This window comes from Macrotis lagotis, chromosome X (assembly GCF_037893015.1).
Source record: "Macrotis lagotis isolate mMagLag1 chromosome X, bilby.v1.9.chrom.fasta, whole genome shotgun sequence".
In the NCBI taxonomy this organism is placed as follows: Eukaryota; Metazoa; Chordata; class Mammalia; order Peramelemorphia; family Peramelidae; genus Macrotis; species Macrotis lagotis.
The window spans coordinates 31,220,271-31,242,609 of NC_133666.1; the positions used below are offsets into that span (position 1 = coordinate 31,220,271).

Here is a 22,339-nt window from a genome sequence, read left to right on the forward strand (position 1 = left end):
CAGAGATACTATTATTCTTTTTATTAAAAGGCCAGCAGGGGGTCGGCTAGGTGTCGCAGTGGATAAAGCACCGGCCCTGGAGTCAGGAGTACCTGGCTTCAAATCCGGTCTCAGACACTTAATAAATTACCTAGCTGTGTGGCCTTGGGCAAGCCAGTTAACCCCATTTGCCTTGCAAAAACCTAAAAAAACAACAGAAAAATGCCAGCAGACCTGTGGAGGCTGATAGTTTGGATTGTCATCCAATAGGGAATGCTAGAAAAAGTCCCATGTCTACTTGGCTAGTGACCAAAGCCTTAAGGAAAGCTGAGAGTAGTGGTTACTCATTTAACCAGGCCATGCCTGATGCTGGAATGGATGTCATATAATGTATAGGTTCTACATAATTGTAACCTGGGTTGACATTACAATCTAAGGTAAATGTATTACTAGATCCTAGTTGAAGTAGCCAGATACCCTGAGGAAGGAAAGGCACTCCTTTGACCATCATTTTCCTAGATCCTGATGGAGTTAGTTCAAGACTGTACCTCCCCAACCACCAGACCTGCTTCCAACCCAACTACTACAGCCAGGAGAAATCATTTTAGAGGAGTAGCTAGGTGGTGCTGTGGATAGAGTACTAGCTCTGGAGTCAGGAGGAACTGAGTTCAAATCCACACTTAATACTTGCTTAGCTGTGTGACCTTGGGCAAGTCACTTAACCCCATTGCTTTGAAAAAATCCAAAGAAAGCAACCATTGTAGAGAAGTCAGTAATATGTCTGAGGGCCCTGGAGCCCTAAGAGTAGTAGCACTGCCCCTCACAACTATCATCCTGGGAAGCAACTCCTACGGAGAAGGGTCCAGCTATTCCCATTAACTACCAACCAACTGCCCCACTCAGGGTGGAGAAGCCAGTCTAGTTGGATCAGCAGAGCATTGTGAAGGAGGTAACTTGTGCCAGGTTGGTCAAACCCACCACCACTGCCTTGACTACCATCTCTTCCCATACCCTGATGGGGATACCCTAGGACCCAGAACTAAGAGATTTAGGAATAGGAGTGCCCTTTAAATCACCAGACCTGTTTCCAGCTTAGCCCCCAGAAGCATTGTTAAGAAGAGAATTCATTGTTGAGAGGGAGTCCACCTTTCTCATCATCACTTGCAACAACTGTTGACCAACTTCCCCTAACAGGCAGATAAGTCCAGGAGCCCTGGGAATGACAGTACCCTATCTGCCCACCCACCCATTTTGCTTCTAGCTCAGCCCCCACAGCCATGTATCAGGACTCTAATTTATGAAGAAGAGGCAGCATCCATACCAACCAACTGCCTTGACACCACCATCTTCCCTAAGTCACTGGTGGAGACAGTCAAGGACCTTGAAACCAAGAGGCTTTGCAATAGTGTGATTTCTCAGCTATCATCTTGGGAAGCAAACCTCAGGAGATAAGTAGCCTAGCCACTGTTCTTGTAAGACCTTTAGACAGCAAAGCTATTGAAGTCCCAGAAAAGAGAGTTCTTGCTACCAAAGTCCTTGACCCTGTCAAATGGTTAAATAGAATTTAATCAGTAGAAAAGATGTTAAAGAAGAGACTTTTAGGCAGTTAGATGGCACAGTGGATAGAACACTGGTCATAGAGTGATAAGGACCCAAGTTCAAATCCAGACTCAGACACTTGCCACACTAACTGTGTGACCCTGGGCAGATCATTTAACCCTGATAAAGATGAAGCTTTACCATCTGCTTTGCCACTGCACTCTAAGGACTATAGGACTTTTCCATCTGACTTACATCAGAAACTTTCCCTAGATGTTTCCCCATTACTGTGTGACTTCTGTGAGGGCAAGGACTGGGACCCTGTCTTAGTTATTGTCTTTGTTGATTGCTTTTGGGTTTTCCTTCATTTATTCACACACACACACACACATATACCCACAAACACATACACATGTATTCTACATGTTTAATATTTTCTAGGGAACAGTGCCAAACCTACTTTTACATGTGTTATGCTTATATTTTCTCTTGATTATAGATATCTACTTGCCATGTTTACTCAAATGCCTACTCAGTGCTTGGGCTAATTCTACCTATACTTATTCATCAGGGTTCCCAGGGCCTAAACAGGTTTGTAAAGTAAATTATTTTTGTTGATGGATATATATGAGTTTATAAAACTCAGTGAACAAAAATGGAATATTTTAGCAATTTCTTAATCATACCTTATGAATAATTTTAATTCATAATATCAGAAAATTATATACTCCATTGACATTCCTTAACCCTGTCTTGTCTTTCAAGGACTTCCCTTAATCCTTCAGATTGAATGAACTTAAAGAAAGCCAGAGAATTTGTATCTCCAGATGTTACTATGACCTTGACAACCCCAGACCCAACCCTCTCTCTGGGCATTAATTTTTTCATCTGTAAAATGAAGGGGTTAGACTTGACCAAAGGGTCTCAACTTGAGACCCAAGACCTTGCTTTTGAAAATATTTTGATAACTCTATTTTAATATAATTGACTTCCTTTGTAATACTGTGTATTTCATTTATGTTTTATGTTATGTATTTAAAAACGTGATTCTGAGGGATGTAGCCAAAGTCATCACAGATTGCAAAAGGAGTCCATGAAACAAAAACATTAATAACTCTGGGACTAGCTGATCTTCGAGGAAGCCTTTAAATTCTAAATCCTGTGAATGCCTTTGAACACAGCTCTTTTCTGAGCCTTTTTTGAGACCTTGAACCATTGGTCTTCTAACTTTGGACTGAAAATCAATGCAGGAGTCCATTTTCTACTTTAAGGAATAAACTTCATATAATCACATCCACTTGACAGATCAATGGGGGGGTATTTCATTCAGTAACATGGATGCATCAGCTGCCCATTTGAAATCCACTTTTCAACTTAGCCTTAGTTTATTAAATTCACCCCCCTCCCTTTTTTGTACCAAGTCCAGATTGATATCCTAGATACAATTTCCTCCTGTATTTTTTAAGATAAGATAATATTGTAAGAAAACTTCTGGGACCAGTGTTGAATTCACAGCACCATTTCCTGATTGCCTGGAGATGAATACTTGAGAATTTTGCCTTCAGATAAACTTTATTGTGAGCTCATTAAAATCCTCACAGAATTGTTTCATAGAAAGGAAATTACAGTTGGGTGAAAAAAAGCCACTTTTGTTAAACCTCGAATGGGATAGATGTTCTTCTGAAGCAGTTCTTAGGATGTGATACAAAACCTCCCAGGTCCAGGAAGTGAGAGATCCTGAGTTTTGCTTCTTCACTGAATGGCATATTTCTTTTTATTTCCTTACTCATAAAGTAAATTTGTAAGAAATAAAAGAGAAGGTTCATTACCTGTGGACAACTCTAGCTGGTGTTGACAGCCAGATCCAGGGTTCTGGATGGGAATGAGGTTTAAATATAGGCCTGCTGTTGGATTCAGATGAAATCATATCTGTAAAATCATTTAGCATAGCACTTCTGCTGTACATAGTAGGTATTTACTAAAGATGCTTGTTCCTTTCCCCTTCACGTTTTAGTCCTTCTTCAAGGCTCAAAGCAAGGATCAAAGAGAGTCTGTGTATTTGGGCTAAAGTTCCACATGGGTGTTAACTCCATGGCCTCCCCTAGTTTCTCAAGCATTAAAATTGAGGATCACCCAAAGGATGTTGGAGAAGAGTATGGTAGGTGGGTGTAGGAATTGAAATAGAGAAATGGCATGAAAGATATCATTAGAAAACCATATGACTAGAACCAAATTGTCAGATTACATATTAAAAGCAAGAGATGACCAATGAGCAGTCCAGATACTCCACTAATAATCTCCTCATATCAGGAGGAAAGCCCCTGGTCCACTGGATTAATGCTACCTGTGGAGATCTTTGAGGATGACAGGGATAAGTACTGACATCAGTGGATATCCATTCTAGGATAAAGAGAAATTTTTTTCTTTTAGAATGTTGTCATTTAAACCTATTGTTCAGGAAACTTGGGAAGAGAGAGCTGGCCTTAAACATGCACTAACTGTGTGATCATAGGCTCAACCTGTGAGTGCTCATTGGTAGTAGAGAATATTGCCATACCAATATAATCACAGGTCTGAAAAGAAAAATTTAGGAATATTGGGTAACTTTATTGATTATTAGAGGGACATGTTGAGTGAGGTGCTTATAGAATGTCCAAGTGGGAGGCTCCCTGCATTCACCAGATAGTGAATTAAAGTAAGAAAGGACCTTTGAGACTTTGAGTTCAATTCTCTCATTTTACAGATGAGGAAACTGAGGTGCCAAAATGGTAAATGACTTGCCTAGGGCCGTACAGCTCACAAATGTTGAATGTAGGATTTGAACTAAGCTTGGCTTCTCTCGATTGGAAGAAATCAAAGGTTTTTGAGAGGTGATGTTATATGGGATATAGGAAGTATTTTAGGAAGATTAGTTTGGCAGTAGTTTGTGGAATATGGAGGAGAGAGACTGGATTCATGGAGATCAGTTCCTCACAGTAGTCTAAGTACAGAATGATAAGGGATGAAACCTGGGCACTGGGGAAAATATGGAAAAGAAGATATGAATTCCAGAGAAATTTCAAAGGCCTGGTTGAAAGGAGTCAGGAAGTGGGGAATAGGAAAACCTCAGTTCAAACCTAGTTTCAGACACTTAGTAGTTGTGTGACCTTGGTCAAGTCGGTTAACCTCAGTTTACCTTGATCCATTGGAGAAGGACATGGCAAATCATTGCAGTATCTTTGCCAATAAAATCCCGTGGACAGTATGGTCCATGGGGTCACAAAAAGTCAGAGAAGATTGAATAGCTGAACACAAAATTATGTCCCCCACCCCCAATCTTCTCTTTTTAGCCCAGACATTCTTAATTTCTTTGGCCAAACCCCTGACCATCCTTCATCTATTTCCCCTTCCTGAGCTGGTTCATCAAGTTGGAAATCAATAGGAGGTTTTCATACACAATATCTTATGGTTAGACCTTAACCGAAGATGAAAAGTTGACTGAGATTTGGATATCCACCAGTCATCCCTCCAAAATTACCATCTATAACTCTCAGGTTAAGAAATAAATTTAGACAGCCTTAGACACTTAATAATTGCCTAGCTGTGTGATCTTGGACAAGTCACTCTTTTAACCCTATTGCCTTAAATAAATAAAAGAAAAAAAGAAATATATTTAGTGATGAAATTTCTAAGAAAATGAAGTTAGTAAACTAGTTAATATCCGCTTTGACCCTTTATTCATCAGAGATTGAAATAAGAGGTTTTTTGAAGAAATAGCTTTAGCATGTATGGAAAAATATCTTCTTTCCCTCTTCCTCCAACCCCCACTCCCTTTTTTTAAAAGATTTTTTGCAAGGCAAATGGGGTTAAGTTGCTTGCCCAAAGCCACACAGCTAGGTAATTATTAATTACCTAGCTGAGGTCGCATTTGAACTCAGGTACTCCTGACTCCAGGGCCGGTGCTCTATCCACTGTACTACCTAGCTGTACCCCCCCACTCCCTTTTTGAACTTATTCCTTTGAAATTGAGAAATTATAGTCATTGAAAAAGTGGAAATGCTGCTTCCTTTTTCTACTTTATGATTATATAAGGAAGACCAAGATTCATTTAAAGGTGAGTTACTTTTTTTCTTCCATCACTGTCATTCAGCAAGCATCCATTAAGTACTCACTATGTGCTAGGCACTGTTGGAAGTGCTAGAGACACAAACAAAAAGTAAAAATGGTTCCTGTCCTCAGGGAGCTTATATTTGTTTAAAAACAAATTTTTATTAATGTCTTTTATATTATAATTTTCTCATTATCTCTTCCCTTTTCTACTCTCCTAGAGTGTCATAATATATAATAAATGTATTTTTAAATGACAGAATCAAAAAAAAGAAAAGGAAGGGGGAAAAGTAAACATAACTGATCAATATTTTGAACAAGTTTGAAAAAATGTCAGTGTGCAACACTCTTGAACCTTCTACCTCTGCCAAGGGGTCTAGGGTAGAGAGCTTCTCTTTCTTCTTTTGAGCTGTTTATTTTTTATAATTTTGTAACATCTACATGTGTATGTGTATGCATGTGTGGGTCTCCTTTCCAAATTGCTATAGTCCCTGTATCTTAGTTCATACTAACTTCACTCAGCAACAGTTCATATAGATCTTCCCATGCTTCTCTGTATTTATCACACACATTCTTTTTTACAACATAGTAATATTCCATTTCATTACATACCACACAATTTTGCCATTCCCCAATTGTATTTTGACAATTCTTTGATATCACAAAAAGTGCTGCTCTAAATATTTCTGTATATTTGGGAACTTTCTCTTTATCAGTGGCTTCTTTGGGGTATGTGCTCTGTAGTAGAATAAAAGTTTACATTTTAGTAGGGGAAACAACATATATCAATCAGAATATAGAGCATAAATTCAGAAAAAATGGAAGGTAACCTTAGAAGGAATGACACCTGGTAGCTGCAGGTATCAGGGATCTTAAGAAGGAAGAAAATAGCCCTTGTGGTGAGTCTTGAAGGAAGCCAAGGCTTGTGAGAGGCAGATGTGGGAGGCAGAGCATTTCAACTTGGGACCATGTCACCCAAAGACTGGGATTAGGGAAGTGGAATGTTTTGACCATGGAAAGACAAGTATACTGCCATGGCTTGATCATTCAGTATAAGGGTGGGATGGAGCCTGGAGGTAAAGGAAATCTTTAAATTCCAAACAAAAGACTACATTTGATCCTGGATCAAAGTCACTGGACTTTATTGTTTGGGGGGAAAGGGGTGACAGATAGACATTTTAGAAAAGACATTTTGGCACTCATGTAGAGAGGACAGATAGAATTAGAAGGCTGTTTAAATAGTTCAAGGAAGAGGTAAGAAGAGGTGAACTAGGGTGATGGCTGTGTAAATGGAGACATATTGTAAAGGAAGCAATTACCACCCTATCACCTACTTGACAATTTTTTAGGATCAGAAGATTGAAGATTAATGGAAGAAATTGGAAGAAGTTAAGCCCCTTCATTTTTCAGATGGAGAAATTGAGGTCTATCACTTTATACTTCTTTAAAAGAACAATATCTGATTGCTAGGACAGATTTAAAAACCCATTTCAAGTTATTTGAAAAGATTACTAGTAACTGTCCTGATATTCAGTGCCTTTTGGTAACACCAGTGGAGCAGGAAGAGATAGTTGTGAGATTATGGTGCTATGACCCTGTACCTCATGTATGCTTATGTGGTTCATCAGACCAGAAGGGAGGTTGGGCGTTTTGCTCCTAATTTCACTGGTTGAATTGATAATTGGAATCAGGACAATTGGTGATGGTTTTTGATTGATTGGCTAATGTAAAAGAAAAAAAGAAATATATTTAGTGATGAAATTTTTAAGAAAATGAAGCTATCCAGGAAGTATTGTGAGGCTAAAAATGGTTGCCTTTTCGTCTCAAAATGGTGGAGTAACAACAGGCACTAGCCGAATCCTTAGCTCCTTAGAGTACTGTTTCAAAGGTCCTTTTAGCATCATATAAAACCCAATGAGGGTATAGAGAGGCTTCTAGCTAGGTCACAAATACCTCCAAATGTGCCAGTGTCACACCCAGTATTTAATTGTGGTAGGAAACAACAAATGAGTATTTTGCTCTTGAATAGAAGGTAAACTCTTTTGAACAAGCAGTAACATTTTTTCATCTTTATGTGCCCAGGATACTGAGAAGCCAGGGGCTATAGTTGGACATTGAAGTAAGGAAGATTTTTCTGACACATCCTGTGTGTTTGATAAATTCTTTAACTTCTCAGGACTCTGTAAGCTATGTTACAAATGAATTCCCAAGGGGGCGGCTAGGTGGTGGCTAGGTGGCGGCTAGGTGGCGGCTAGGTGGCATAGTGGATAGAGCACCGGCCCTGGAGTCAGGAGTACCTGATTTCAAATCCGGTCTAAGACACTTAATAATTACCTAGCTGTGTGGCCTTGGGCAAGCCACTTAACCACATTTCCTTGCAAAAAACCCCCTAAAAAACAAAACAAAACAAAAAAACCCCAAATGTTCGCAGGCTACATCAGTGGAGGGAATTTCCACATCAGGAGTTCTACATATTTATGAAAGCACGGTTCAGGACAAAAATAAGAATAAAAAACTTTGTGGTGCCTTGAAAGGAGCTGTGTAAAGGGTTAATTGAAGTTCATAACCTAGTCTTTTAAGTTTCCCTCATTGATCTGATTAAATCATGTCCTGAAAATAGCATACATATTTTGTTATAAAGATGACATACTGGGTTTCCCATCAAAGTGAAAGTAAAATAATTTTGTGTGTGCTTAAAGAGAAATATCTATATTTTATTGATTTGCTGTTTTAAATAAAGTTAAAAATTAATTAGCCTGTTAATTTGGAGATGGGTCACATATTAAAAGCAATAAATATTTAATCACTTAGGTCTGGTAAATAAGAGCTACATCACCATTTTTTGGATGGAATTAAAAATTAGTTTGAAGAAATATCAGAACAAATTCTTGAAGGTGTATATTTTGTACCTCATAAAAGGAAATGTTTCTTTTTCCCTAATTTATGAAAACCATCAAAGGTATCAGATTTTAGGACAGGTAGGGAACGTATGGTTCATATGATCTAACCTCTCCATTTTATGGAGAAGGAAATGGAGCTCCAAGATGGGATATAATTTGCCCAAGGTTACAAAACCGGTTAATGGAAGAGCTAGGCCTAGATTTCTACACGTTCTGCCTTCTGTCTTGCTACAGTACCATGCTTTGGTCTGAAGATTAGTGTAGAAAAATGGAGCATCTTCCGGGCTGCTAATTTAAGTCAAGTCTAACCCCTAGGTACTTACTTTAGGATATGAAGATTTGGGAAGAGATTTGTGAAATCAAAGAGCTAACATCACATCCTTAGTGCCTGTTTAGCTATTTCCTTATTGAATTGAAAGTTTTATACTTAAATCTAGATTTCATTGGAATTACTTTTTTTAAAAGGTCATTTTCATCTAAACTCATGTAAATTTTTTTTAGTTTTTTTTTTCAAGGCAAACGGGGTTAAGTGGCTTGCCCAAGGCCACACAGCTAGGTAATTATTAAGTGTCTGAGAGTGGATTTGAACCCAGGTACTCCTGACTCCAGGGCCAGTGCTTTATCCATTATGCCACCTAGCTGCCCCTATAATTTCTTTTGAGGAATGAAAACCTCTTTGACTGATGAATGATGGCCGAATCATTAGATTTCTAATATCACCACTTATGTCCTCTTCTAATATCTCAGGGTGGCATGGAGGTGATTCTGTGTTCTTGATGGCTGTGCCTGCAAAAACACTAAATTCTGGCAGGGCCTACCTCTTGTATGTTCCAGAAATGGATTGCAGGCCTATCTTTCTGAGGACCAAAGAAAGTTAAGTTGGTTAAGTTAACCAAAGTTCAGTTAAGAGCTAAGTTCAGACAGTCTCTTAAGGAAATGATGGCCGTTGGGTGATGAAGCCATTAGCTACAGAAATTTATGAATAATAATCCCCTGAAAGACTTGGAGAGGTTGTAGTTTGCAGCAGTTCTGAGAGGATCTGCCCCAATTAAATCATGGGAGTCTTTAAGAAATCATGTGCTCCTCCTGATAGTGGCTATCTGAAAAGCTTTTCACTGATTGATCTAAATCAGTGTTTCTGGTTACCATGCTAAATTGGCCAGTCAAATAAGAAAAATGTATTAAATTCAGAGTCTTACAGTAATCATTTGTTAAAGATGATTCCCCCCACAGCCCTACCTGCAGCCCCACCTCTAGCCACTTTATGGAATAGTGGACTTGTCTAATTTCACTGATGGTTTCTGGCAGGATGGGATGACATGACTATGTTTTCATTTACACTAAATCATGTCTGTTTCCTCACTGTGTAGGCTTTGTGCTTGATTGCTTTTCTGTCATTGCAGCTTAGTTGGTATATCTCTGTTGAATTCTATCATCATTTTTTGACTTGCACAGTGATGTCAATATGTTTGTGTTGCATATGGTAAAGACTAGAGCAACACACTGAAGGTTGAAAATCAGTGCACACCGGTTGACAAGACAGTGTTGGAAGGGTTGTGGAAATCTTAGTCCACTAATGCACTATTGAAACTGTGAAATAATTGGTGTAAACATTCTGGAAAGCAGTTTGGAATTATGACGGGAAAAAAGGATGAAAACGTTCATACTCTTTGACTTAGAGATTCCACTGCTCATATACATCAAGAAATTCAATAATAGAAGAAACCTACATGTATACCAAAATATGTATTGCAACACTTTCTGTGACAGAAAAGAACTGGGAGGGAAAAGATGTCGATTGGATGGAGATTGGCTAAAAATTAATTCAATAGATTGTGCTCTAAATAGTAGCAAAGAAACACAGAAAGACTATGAGCTGATACAGTGAAGTGAGTAGAACTGGGTCAGGGGAGACAGACATAATGAATAAAGAAATGTAAAATGGAAGGAATAACCTATTGAAACTGAATGTTATGAAATTATAGTGAGCAAACATGGCTCCAAAGAAGAGATATGAGAAGTCGCTTCCCCAATTTCTTGGAGCACATGGAGGACTTTGGGTATGGAACATTGCTTCTGTCAGATTTTTTTGATGTGTTGGTTACTTTTGTGTAGTTAGTTTTCTTTGTTATAGGAAATGGCTTTCTGGGATAGGGGAAGAGTCTGGATATACTAGGGATATGGGTTATGAAATAACAAAAGATAGCAATCACATTTAAAAACATGACAATCAGTATACATAAATGTCTTTCACAGATTAACTGATATTCACAGACTAAGTTAAAGTTAGGAAGATCCTGCATTGTATAAAGGGAAGCAGAGTCAGTCAGTTCTCATTGATGAGATCCTGGGGCAAACAAACTAAATGATGAACTAGAGAAAAAGCAAGATTGCTGCATCAGCCCCTGACTGAGAACTGTTGGGGACAGGAAGGAGTATCCTCTCTTAAATACATACTTTGTGCTTTTTTTCTTTCCTCGGCTGTCTTCTCTATTGTCTTTTAGAAGGTCCTGGGGAAAAGACGTACAAAGACTCATGATGAGGAGTAAGTCATTGTGGAGCTGGGGACAAGTCTTGGTCTTCTAGTGGAGTGGCTAGTTCAGGTGTTGTGGTCAGGAAGGTGAATTACAAATAGGTGAACAAGGTTGACTTACGACTATTTTATGTGATGGCCTAAGTTACAAGGTGGTTTCTTTTTTCTTTTTTTTAGTTTTTCTAGGTTTTTGCAAGGCAAATGGGGTTAAGTGGCTTGCCCAAGGCCACACAGCTAGGTAATAATATTTATTGTCTGAGACTATTTGAACCCAGGTACTCCTGACTCCAGGGCTTGTGCTTTATCCACTGTGCCACCTAGCTGCCCCTTTTTGTTAGTTTTTGCAAAGCAGTGGGGTTAAGTGACTTGCCCAAGGTCACACAGCTAGGTAATTATTAAGTGTCTGAGGCCAGATTTGAACTCAGGTCCTCCTGACTCCAGGGCTGGTACTCTATGTACTGTATCACCTAGCTGCCCCTACAAGGTGGTTTCTTGAAAATGAATTTTTCAGTTGGCTTTTAAAATAATGATTTTGCATGTGTTGGAATAGAATGATACAGTGTGGACTTGGAGTCAGGAGATCCATTCCTGTTTTAGTTGTGTGACTTTGGTCAAGTCACTTAATCTTGGGGGCATTTGTTTCCTCATCCATAAGATGAGTGAATTGGACTAGGTAATTTCTAACTTCTTACAGAACTAGCATTCTGTTGTCTGGACAAATTCTAGACCTACTTGGGACTCAGATGGGAGAACAGGTTAGATGAGGGACCCAGAGATTAAATAGACCTTCTGTTATGGGGTAAGTGATCTTGGGAAACTCTTCATTAGTGGTTGCTTTGGTTAAGTCTGGACAGGTGATTGTGGGGTGGCAGAGAATTCTGGTGACAGGTAGTGAATCTATCTTGATCCTTACATTCTTTTCCTTCTTAGGCTCTTTCCTCCCATTCCTATTCCTGAACTGGCAGATGGGAGTGGAGGAGGGAGTAGATCGGTCTGAGCTGGGGCCATGAGAGGTAAACTATTGTAATTCTTGTTCCTTCCATCTGGAGCCCTTCTATTGATCACATCCTTTTCCAAGAAAATTCATTTTCAAAAAGGTCAATCTTAATTAAAAAGCTTTAAGGAGTGATTCAGGTCTTATGGTTGGTTGAGTTTGAATCAGTGTTATTTTTAAGTAGTTGCCAAGGTTTAGTTGGAATATATGCTATAGTTTCTGAACGTATCTGCCTGCTGTATCAATGACAGTATTACTGTTGTCAGGAATGTATGAAACTCATGTAGCCAATGTAATTGTAAAGGTCAAAAACTGATGTGATAGCAAGTACATCTAACAAATAATAAATGTTTGTTATATACAAGGCCCTATTCTTAGCACTGGGAGAAATATGACCCAGTTCCTGCCCTAAACCTTTTTGAGTGATTGGCTATCTTTTGTCAAGTTTCCTTTCATTGCCTTCATGGTGGTATTGAGGTAACTGGACTTTTGAAGACTAGATTAATAAGAGTTCAAGCTTTGACAGGTACTACCAAGCTGGAGATAATGGATAATGGATGCGGTGTCTTCCATTGAAGCACCAGTGTCCATGAATGTGCAGAGACAATTTTTAAATATTTTTATTGTGATTCATAACTTATGGCAATTTAAAACCAACCCTCTGTTAAAGCATGGAGGGGCTATGATCTGTGTCAGTGGAGAAGGGAATGTGCCCCAGTGTTAAACTACATATCCTTGAACTATTATTGGCTTGTCACATTGCTAAGTTTAGTCGGGGAGACAAGAAAAGTATAAATGGAGTTCCTTGGGGAAGTTTAAAATGCACTTTTTTGGGATGACTAAGCTTAGATATGTATGTATGTATATGTTCTTCAACTATTACCAGTCAGTTTATTTTCAAATATGACAGTTATTTTCCCTTATTTGGAAATGCCCCAACTTGTATAAGTTATACTTCTAGGAAGTAGATGGAGAAAAGTATTAATACACACTTGGATACAATTTCTCATAGCCTTGCTATGTTACCAACTTCAGGCCTTGGTCCATTTTTGGCTGCTACTCACTCCAAAAGTCTTTTAGCTTTTAAGTACCCTCACTTTTGTGATATGTGACAGATAGGCCCTCTTCCTCTAGAACTGCCACTTTGAAGTCACCTCAGTCAGCTCCAGTCATCATAATAATCATTGGCATAGTGGATGCAATCTCCAAATCATCATCAATAGAGATTATTAAGATAACCAAAATAAGGGAAGCAGCTAGTTTCTCTATCTTCTTGACTTACTTTTAAGGGATCTACTACTGTTCAGAAGAATAGTACCCATGGTTGGTGATCCATTTTCACACACTTAATGGCTGTGTTCTCCTGGGCAAGTCACTTCACCCTCAGTTCCTCACCTGTAAAATGAACTGGAGAAGGAAATGGCAAACCCCTCCAAGGTCTTGCCAAGATACCCCTATTGGGGTTGTGAAAAGTCAGACACAACTGAAATGACTGAACAACACCACCACCTTCATCTGGACAAGGAAACCATTATCCTTTGACCCATTTTGTAGAGGTTGTAAAAATGCATTTTGTGGGAGGTTTGAGGTTTCCTGCTTCTGGGTTTGAAAAATGTATGCACATCACCTTTCCCCTTAATTCTAACTTGGCCTTTTTTTCCTTTTCTGTTTAACAGATATTTATTAACTCCCTACTATGTGCAATCCAGTTCAGTTCTGGATTCTCTACTTTTCCCTCCACTACTCACTGGGAAGGCAAAACCCCCAAAACTCATAGCAAATGTAACTTAGACTTTTTCAAGAATGATGGTGGAAAAGTTGAAAAGTGGTACATGGGAATTGTGGCAATATTTTTGTTGTATACTGTATGTGAATCAATGAAGGGAAAAGCACAGACAGCACCTGTTTCCTAGTGCCTCTGAGCCATGAATTCCATAATACATCTTCCCACCAGTCTGCTTTCCCAATCCTCTTGTTAGAGATTGGAGATGAGTTAGATATTCACATGTCACCTCATCACCATAGCAACACCTCCAAATATTACACTTATGTATTCATGTTAGTCTGGATCTCTATTCTCCTGTGGCAAAATATTCCAGAGATGTTAAAAAAGAAGGAAAGAAAAAGGACACAACTAATAAATCTATTCTAAATGACTGAGTCATTTATTTTGATTACCAGGGTGACTGCCAAATGTTAATTTAAAACAGAAATAGGCCATGAGATCATCCCCCCTAACAATGTGAAGTACTTGAGCTGATATAGCTTGATAATGGGAGAACCAGTTCTACTGCCAGCTGTAGTTATATGATTAACAGACAGATGGAAAAATATATTAAACATCTTGGTCATTTTCTTTCTATTTTAGGGGTGAATAATTCAAAGAGGATGAGTTTGCCAGGAGCCATTTCAAAGGTCTAATTTTATTGAAGACTTCTCAGAGTTTTCTTCTGAAAAGAGTAACTTGGTCTCTTGGTTGTGCTCCCTATTACTTCAGGATCACATGTAAAATTCTCTGTTGAGCTTTTAAAACATTTCATTCCTGCTTGTCTAGTCTTCTTCCACCTTGTTCTTTTGCCTGACCCCCACATCCTCTGCTTCAGTGACCCTGTTCTCCTCACTGTTCCATGCACATGACCCTGGTCATTTTCACTGGCTAGCTCCTATGTCTGGAATGTTCTTCCTCCTCATCTCCACCTCCTAGACAACTTGGTTGTCTTTAAATCCCGGTCAAAATCCCATCTTCTCAAAGAAGCCTTTTCTAATCCGTTATGATAGTGTTTTCCCTCTATTTGTTAGCTACATTGTATCCTGTCTTTAGCTTATTTATACATAGTTGTTCTTTAGCTTGGGAGCTCCTTGGAGGTGGGGACTGAGCTTTTGTTTTTCTTGAATTTTCCATGCTTAGCCATGCCTGACCCATGGTAGGTCCTTCATGAGTGCTACGTGATTGATTGATTGATTGACTGACTGATGTTCTAAGAAGGGTCCATGGCTTCAATAAGCCTGCTAGAGAGATCTGGGACACGACAGAGTTTAAGAGCTCCTAGATGAAATTAAAAACATTTCTACCATTATTGTGACCTCTCCATTTACCCACTGTTTGCTTTGTCTTGGTGTAAATGTATTGGGAGAGTAATCACTTCATTTTCTCTTTAATCCCCCTCAGGAGCAGTGGAAGGAAAGAAAGAAGGCTATGGATGGCACCACATTCTTTTTTTGTATTCTTAAGTGAGACATTTTATTTATTTATGAATTTTGCAATTTTCCCCCATTCTTGCTTCCCTCCTCCCACCCCCCACAGAAGGCAATTTGCCAGTCTTTACATTGTTTCCGCCGTATACATTGATCCAAATGGAATGTGATGAAAGAGAAATCATATCCTTAAGGAATAGACATAAAGTATAAGAGATAGCAAGATCAGACAATAAGATATCAGTTTTTTTTCTGAATTAAAGGTAATAGTCCTTGGTCTTTGTTCGAACACCACAATTCTTTCTCTGGATACAGATGGTATTCTGAATCGCAGATTCACCAAAATTGTTCATAGTTGTTGCACTGAAGGGATGAGCGAGTCCATCAAGGTTGATCATCACCCCCATGTTGCTGTTAGGGTGTACAATTTTTTTCAGATTCTTCTCATTTCATGGCACCACATTCTTAGGGAATTCTCATGGAATAGCGAATTGCAGGATAGTATTTGAACCATGTCTAGCAGAGTCTTATTCTAGTGGGAAGGCAATCATGCGCATTGAAGACTATAATGGGAAGGGTATAAAGTCCAGGTCCATCAAGATATTTTATTTTGAAGATTACGTGTTTCATTAGGAAATTAGTTTCATTAGGAATTTTGTTTGTTTTTTATGGCACATAGTCTATTAATGTTTGTCCTTCATTTCGAAAAGACTACACTATCAGGGAAGTGATACCATGATAAATGAATTGGATTTGAGTGAGGGGGTTCGGGGTGGGCGGGCTGTGTTAAGTCCCCAACCTCACTTTGTCATTTAGAGACATCTCCGTTCAGTGGTCAGATAGGAATAGAATGACTGGAGGGTCCTGCATCTCAGGCACAGTTAACTGACATGCGCAGATCACAGAAGCAGGCTGTTAACTGACTTGCGCACATAACATAATTAGTATCAAATTTCTAAGATTAGAAACAGTTATTCTCCTGCCTCGAAGATAAATATTCTAAACACTGTTCTAACTTCTAGGTGGCTCGTTGGTCAAGCGGTATGATTCTCGTTTAGGGTGCGAGAGGTCCCGGGTTCAACTCCCGGACGAGCCCCTGTTTTGACTTGATTTTTTGTGTCCCTCTTTTGACTTTTTGATTTTTTTGAGACCCTCTGTTGACATTTAATTTTGTCTAAATTGTTAAAAGTTTCAGTTTTTAAGTAATAAAAGGACATGTAATCTTTTTCATTGGAAAATCTACAGAAATTCCTACCTCGAAGATAAATATTCTAAACACTGTTCTAACTTCTAGGTGGCTCGTTGGTCAAGTGGTATGATTCTCGTTTAGGGTGCGAGAGGTCCCGGGTTCAACTCCCGGACGAGCCCCTGTTTTGACTTTTGATTTTTTTAGCCCCTCTGTTGACTTTTAATGTTTTTAGCCCTTCTTTTGACTTTTTTTGAGCCCATCTTTTGACTTTTAATGTTTTGAGACCCTCTTTTGACTTTTAATGGTTTGAGCCCGTCTTTTGACTTTTAGTGTTTTAAGCCCCCTCTTTTGACATTTAATTTTGTCTAAATTGTTAAAAGTTATAGTTTTTAAATAATAAAACTACATGTAATCTTTTTCATTGGAATGTCTACAGAAATTCCTTCCTCGAAGATAAATATTCTAAACACTGTTGTAACTCATAGGTGGCTCGTTGGTCAAGCGGCATGATTCTCGTTTAGGGTGCGAGAGGTCCCGGGTTCAACTCCCGGACGAGCCCCTGTTTTGACTTGATTTTTTGTGTCCCTCTTTTGACTTTTTGATTTTTTTGAGACCCTCTGTTGACATTTAATTTTGTCTAAATTGTTAAAAGTTATAGTTTTTAAATAATAAAACTACATGTAATCTTTTTCATTGGAATGTCTACAGAAATTCCTTCCTCGAAGATAAATATTCTAAACACTGTTGTAACTCATAGGTGGCTCGTTGGTCAAGCGGCATGATTCTCGTTTAGGGTGCGAGAGGTCCCGGGTTCAACTCCCGGACGAGCCCCTGTTTTGACTTGATTTTTTGTGTCCCTCTTTTGACTTTTTGATTTTTTTGAGACCCTCTGTTGACATTTAATTTTGTCTAAATTGTTAAAAGTTTCAGTTTTTAAGTAATAAAAGGACATGTAATCTTTTTCATTGGAAAATCTACAGAAATTCCTACCTCGAAGATAAATATTCTAAACACTGTTCTAACTTCTAGGTGGCTCGTTGGTCAAGTGGTATGATTCTCGTTTAGGGTGCGAGAGGTCCCGGGTTCAACTCCCGGACGAGCCCCTGTTTTGACTTTTGATTTTTTTTAGCCCCTCTGTTGACTTTTAATGTTTTTAGCCCTTCTTTTGACTTTTTTTGAGCCCATCTTTTGACTTTTGATTTTTTTAGCCCCTTTGTTGACTTTTAATGTTTTTAGCCCTTCTTTTGACTTTTTTTGAGCCCATCTTTTGACTTTTAATGTTTTGAGACCCTCTTTTGACTTTTAATGGTTTGAGCCCGTCTTTTGACTTTTAGTGTTTTAAGCCCCCTCTTTTGACATTTAATTTTGTCTAAATTGTTAAAAGTTATAGTTTTTAAATAATAAAACTACATGTAATCTTTTTCATTGGAATGTCTACAGAAATTCCTTCCTCGAAGATAAATATTCTAAACACTGTTGCAACTCATAGGTGGCTCGTTGGTCAAGCGGTATGATTCTCGTTTAGGGTGCGAGAGGTCCCGGGTTCAACTCCCGGACGGGCCCTTGTTTTGACTTTTGATTTTTTTGAGCCCCTCTTTTGACTTTTGATTTTTTGAGACCCTCTGTTGACTTTTAATGTTTTCAGCCCCTCTTTTGACTTTTAATGTTTTGAGTCCGTCTTTTGACTTTTAATGTTTTGAGACCCTCTTTTGACTTTTAATGTTTTGAGCCCGGCTTTTGACTTTTAGTGTTTTCAGCCCACTATTTTGAAATTTAATTTTTTCTAAATTGTTAAAAGTTATAGTTTTTAATAATAAAACCACACGTAATCTTTCTCATTAGAATATCTACAGAAATTCTGAACTCGAAGATAAACATTCTAAACACTATTTCAACTGCCAACTGGCTCATTGGTCTAGTGGTACAATTCTTGTTTAGGGTGCGAGAGGTCCCGGGTTCAACTCCCGGAAGAAGCCCACTTTTGATTTTTTGAGCCCATCTTTTGATTTTTTGAGCCCCTCTGTTGAATTTTAATTTTTTGATTCCCTATCTTAATATCTGATGTTAGTGAATTGATAAAACTTTTCGATGTATAAGTCTTCAAATCACATGTGTTCTTTTCCACTGCCACAGCCACAGAAACTTTCCTGCGTCGAAGATAAGTACACTAAAAACCACCGACGCTCCCAGGTGGCTCGGTGGTCTAGGGCTATGATGCTTGTTTAGGGTGCAAGCGGTCCCGGGTTCGAGTACCGCACGAGTCCCTCTTCTGATTTTAATTTTTCTGAGCCTCTCTTTTGACTTTTAATGTCTTACAATTGTTGAAAGGTGCTTGTTTTCAAGTAATATAAGCACATGTAGTCTCTTTTATTGCCATCCCCACAGAAACTTTCCTAGGAGCCCCCACCCCCTCTCAATTTTTTGATTCCCTATCTTGACATCTGATGTTAGTTAATTGATAAAAGTTTTCGTTTTAGAAGTCTTCAGATCACGTGTGTTCTTTGTCACTGCCACAGCTACAGGACCTTTCGTGCGTCGAAGCTAAGTACGCTAAAAACCGGCGCCTCTCCCAGGGGGCTCGTTGGTCTAGCGGTATGATGCTTGTTTAGGGTGCGAGCGGTCCCGGGTTCGAGTCCCGGACGAGCCCCTCTTTTGATTTTCTGGAGACCCTCTTTGGATTTTTGATTTTTAATTTTTGGAGCCCCTCTTTTGACTTATAAGTTTTTCGAGCTCCTCTTTTGGCGTTTCATGTTTTTTTGAGGCAGGTCCTCTTTTGATTTTTAATGTTCTTAGCCCCCTCCTTTGACTTTAAACGATCTTGAGCCCCTCCTCGGACACTTCATTTTCCTGAGCCTCCCTTTTGACTTTTAATGTCTTACAATTGTTGAAAGGTGCTTGTTTTCAAGTAATATAAGCACATGTAGTCTCTTTTATTGCCGTCCCCACAGAAACTTTCCTAGCTACAAGATAAGTATTCTCAAAATGGGCCGGAACTTCCGGTTGGCTCCCTGGTGTAGCGGTGTGATGTCCATTTTGGGTGCGAGAGGTCCCGTGTTCGAGTCCCGCACGAGCCCCTCTTTGGCCTTTGAGTTTTCTTAAAATATGAAAAGGTTCTGTTTTTTTAAGTCATAAAGGCACATGTGATCTTTGTCAGTGCGATAACTACTCAAACTTTCCTACCTCGAAGGTAAATATTCTCATCACCGTCGGTCCCCTCAGATGACTAGTTGGTCTGGCGGTATATCTCTCACTTCGGCTCCCATAGGTCCCGGTTTGAACTCCCGTAGGAGCCCCCCCCCTCTCAATTTTTTGATTCCCCATCTTGACATCTGATGTTAGTTAATTGATAAAAGTTTTCGTTTTAGAAGTCTTCAGATCACGTGTGTTCTTTGTCACTGCCACAGCTACAGGACCTTTCGTGCGTCGAAGCTAAGTACGCTAAAAACCGGCGCCTCTCCCAGGGGGCTCGTTGGTCTAGCGGTATGATGCTTGTTTAGGGTGCGAGCGGTCCCGGGTTCGAGTCCCGGACGAGCCCCTCTTTTGACTTTTGATTTTCTGGAGACCCTCTTTGGATTTTTGATTTTTAATTTTTGGAGCCCCTCTTTTGACTTATAAGTTTTTCGAGCTCCTCTTTTGGCGTTTCATGTTTTTTTGAGGCAGGTCCTCTTTTGATTTTTAATGTTCTTAGCCCCCTCCTTTGACTTTAAACGATCTTGAGCCCCTCTTCGGACACTTCATTTTCCTGAGCCTCCCTTTTGACTTTTAATGTCTTACAATTGTTGAAAGGTGCTTGTTTTCAAGTAATATAAGCACATGTAGTCTCTTTTATTGCCATCCCCACAGAAACTTTCCTAGCTACAAGATAAGTATTCTCAAAATGGGCCGGAACTTCCGGTTGGCTCCCTGGTGTAGCGGTGTGATGTCCATTTTGGGTGCGAGAGGTCCCGTGTTCGAGTCCCGCACGAGCCCCTCTTTGGCCTTTGAGTTTTCTTAAAATATGAAAAGGTTCTGTTTTTTTAAGTCATAAAGGCACATGTGATCTTTGTCAGTGCGATAACTACTCAAACTTTCCTACCTCGAAGGTAAATATTCTCATCACCGTCGGTCCCCTCAGATGACTAGTTGGTCTGGCGGTATATCTCTCACTTCGGCTCCCATAGGTCCCGGTTTGAACTCCCGTAGGAGCCCCCCCCCCTCTCAATTTTTTGATTCCCCATCTTGACATCTGATGTTAGTTAATTGATAAAAGTTTTCGTTTTAGAAGTCTTCAGATCACGTGTGTTCTTTGTCACTGCCACAGCTACAGGACCTTTCGTGCGTCGAAGCTAAGTACGCTAAAAACCGGCGCCTCTCCCAGGGGGCTCGTTGGTCTAGCGGTATGATGCTTGTTTAGGGTGCGAGCGGTCCCGGGTTCGAGTCCCGGACGAGCCCCTCTTTTGATTTTCTGGAGACCCTCTTTGGATTTTTGATTTTTAATTTTTGGAGCCCCTCTTTTGACTTATAAGTTTTTCGAGCTCCTCTTTTGGCGTTTCATGTTTTTTTGAGGCAGGTCCTATTTTGATTTTTAATGTTCTTAGCCCCCTCCTTTGACTTTAAACGATCTTGAGCCCCTCTTCGGACACTTCATTTTCCTGAGCCTCCCTTTTGACTTTTAATGTCTTACAATTGTTGAAAGGTGCTTGTTTTCAAGTAATATAAGCACATGTAGTCTCTTTTATTGCCATCCCCACAGAAACTTTCCTAGCTACAAGATAAGTATTCTCAAAATGGGCCGGAACTTCCGGTTGGCTCCCTGGTGTAGCGGTGTGATGTCCATTTTGGGTGCGAGAGGTCCCGTGTTCGAGTCCCGCACGAGCCCCTCTTTGGCCTTTGAGTTTTCTTAAAATATGAAAAGGTTCTGTTTTTTTAAGTCATAAAGGCACACGTGATCTTTGTCAGTGCGATAACTACTCAAACTTTCCTACCTCGAAGGTAAATATTCTCATCACCGTCGGTCCCCTCAGATGACTAGTTGGTCTGGCGGTATATCTCTCACTTCGGCTCCCATAGGTCCCGGTTTGAACTCCCGTAGGAGCCCCCCCCCTCTCAATTTTTTGATTCCCCATCTTGACATCTGATGTTAGTTAATTGATAAAAGTTTTCGTTTTAGAAGTCTTCAGATCACGTGTGTTCTTTGTCACTGCCACAGCTACAGGACCTTTCGTGCGTCGAAGCTAAGTACGCTAAAAACCGGCGCCTCTCCCAGGGGGCTCGTTGGTCTAGCGGTATGATGCTTGTTTAGGGTGCGAGCGGTCCCGGGTTCGAGTCCCGGACGAGCCCCTCTTTTGACTTTTGATTTTCTGGAGACCCTCTTTGGATTTTTGATTTTTAATTTTTGGAGCCCCTCTTTTGACTTATAAGTTTTTCGAGCTCCTCTTTTGGCGTTTCATGTTTTTTTGAGGCAGGTCCTCTTTTGATTTTTAATGTTCTTAGCCCCCTCCTTTGACTTTAAACGATCTTGAGCCCCTCCTCGGACACTTCATTTTCCTGAGCCTCCCTTTTGACTTTTAATGTCTTACAATTGTTGAAAGGTGCTTGTTTTCAAGTAATATAAGCACATGTAGTCTCTTTTATTGCCGTCCCCACAGAAACTTTCCTAGCTACAAGATAAGTATTCTCAAAATGGGCCGGAACTTCCGGTTGGCTCCCTGGTGTAGCGGTGTGATGTCCATTTTGGGTGCGAGAGGTCCCGTGTTCGAGTCCCGCACGAGCCCCTCTTTGGCCTTTGAGTTTTCTTAAAATATGAAAAGGTTCTGTTTTTTTAAGTCATAAAGGCACATGTGATCTTTGTCAGTGCGATAACTACTCAAACTTTCCTACCTCGAAGGTAAATATTCTCATCACCGTCGGTCCCCTCAGATGACTAGTTGGTCTGGCGGTATATC

General features: G+C 39.7%; 1 protein-coding gene across 2 annotated transcripts in view; it reads left to right on the forward strand.

Moving 5' to 3' along the window:
* The window catches only part of FHL1 (four and a half LIM domains 1), a 138,882-nt gene that overhangs the window by 15,326 nt on the left and 101,217 nt on the right, over window positions 1-22,339 (forward strand). Inside the window, exon 1 of one of the 2 annotated variants that reach the window (XM_074205367.1) lies at window positions 11,943-12,050. The exons of the other annotated variant lie outside the window; for it this stretch is intronic. Coding sequence (XP_074061468.1) covers window positions 12,044-12,050 — 7 coding nt within the window. The 5' untranslated portion in view covers window positions 11,943-12,043. Of the gene's footprint in view, window positions 1-11,942; window positions 12,051-22,339 lie in introns of those variants that run through there. 2 annotated transcript variants of the gene reach the window in all.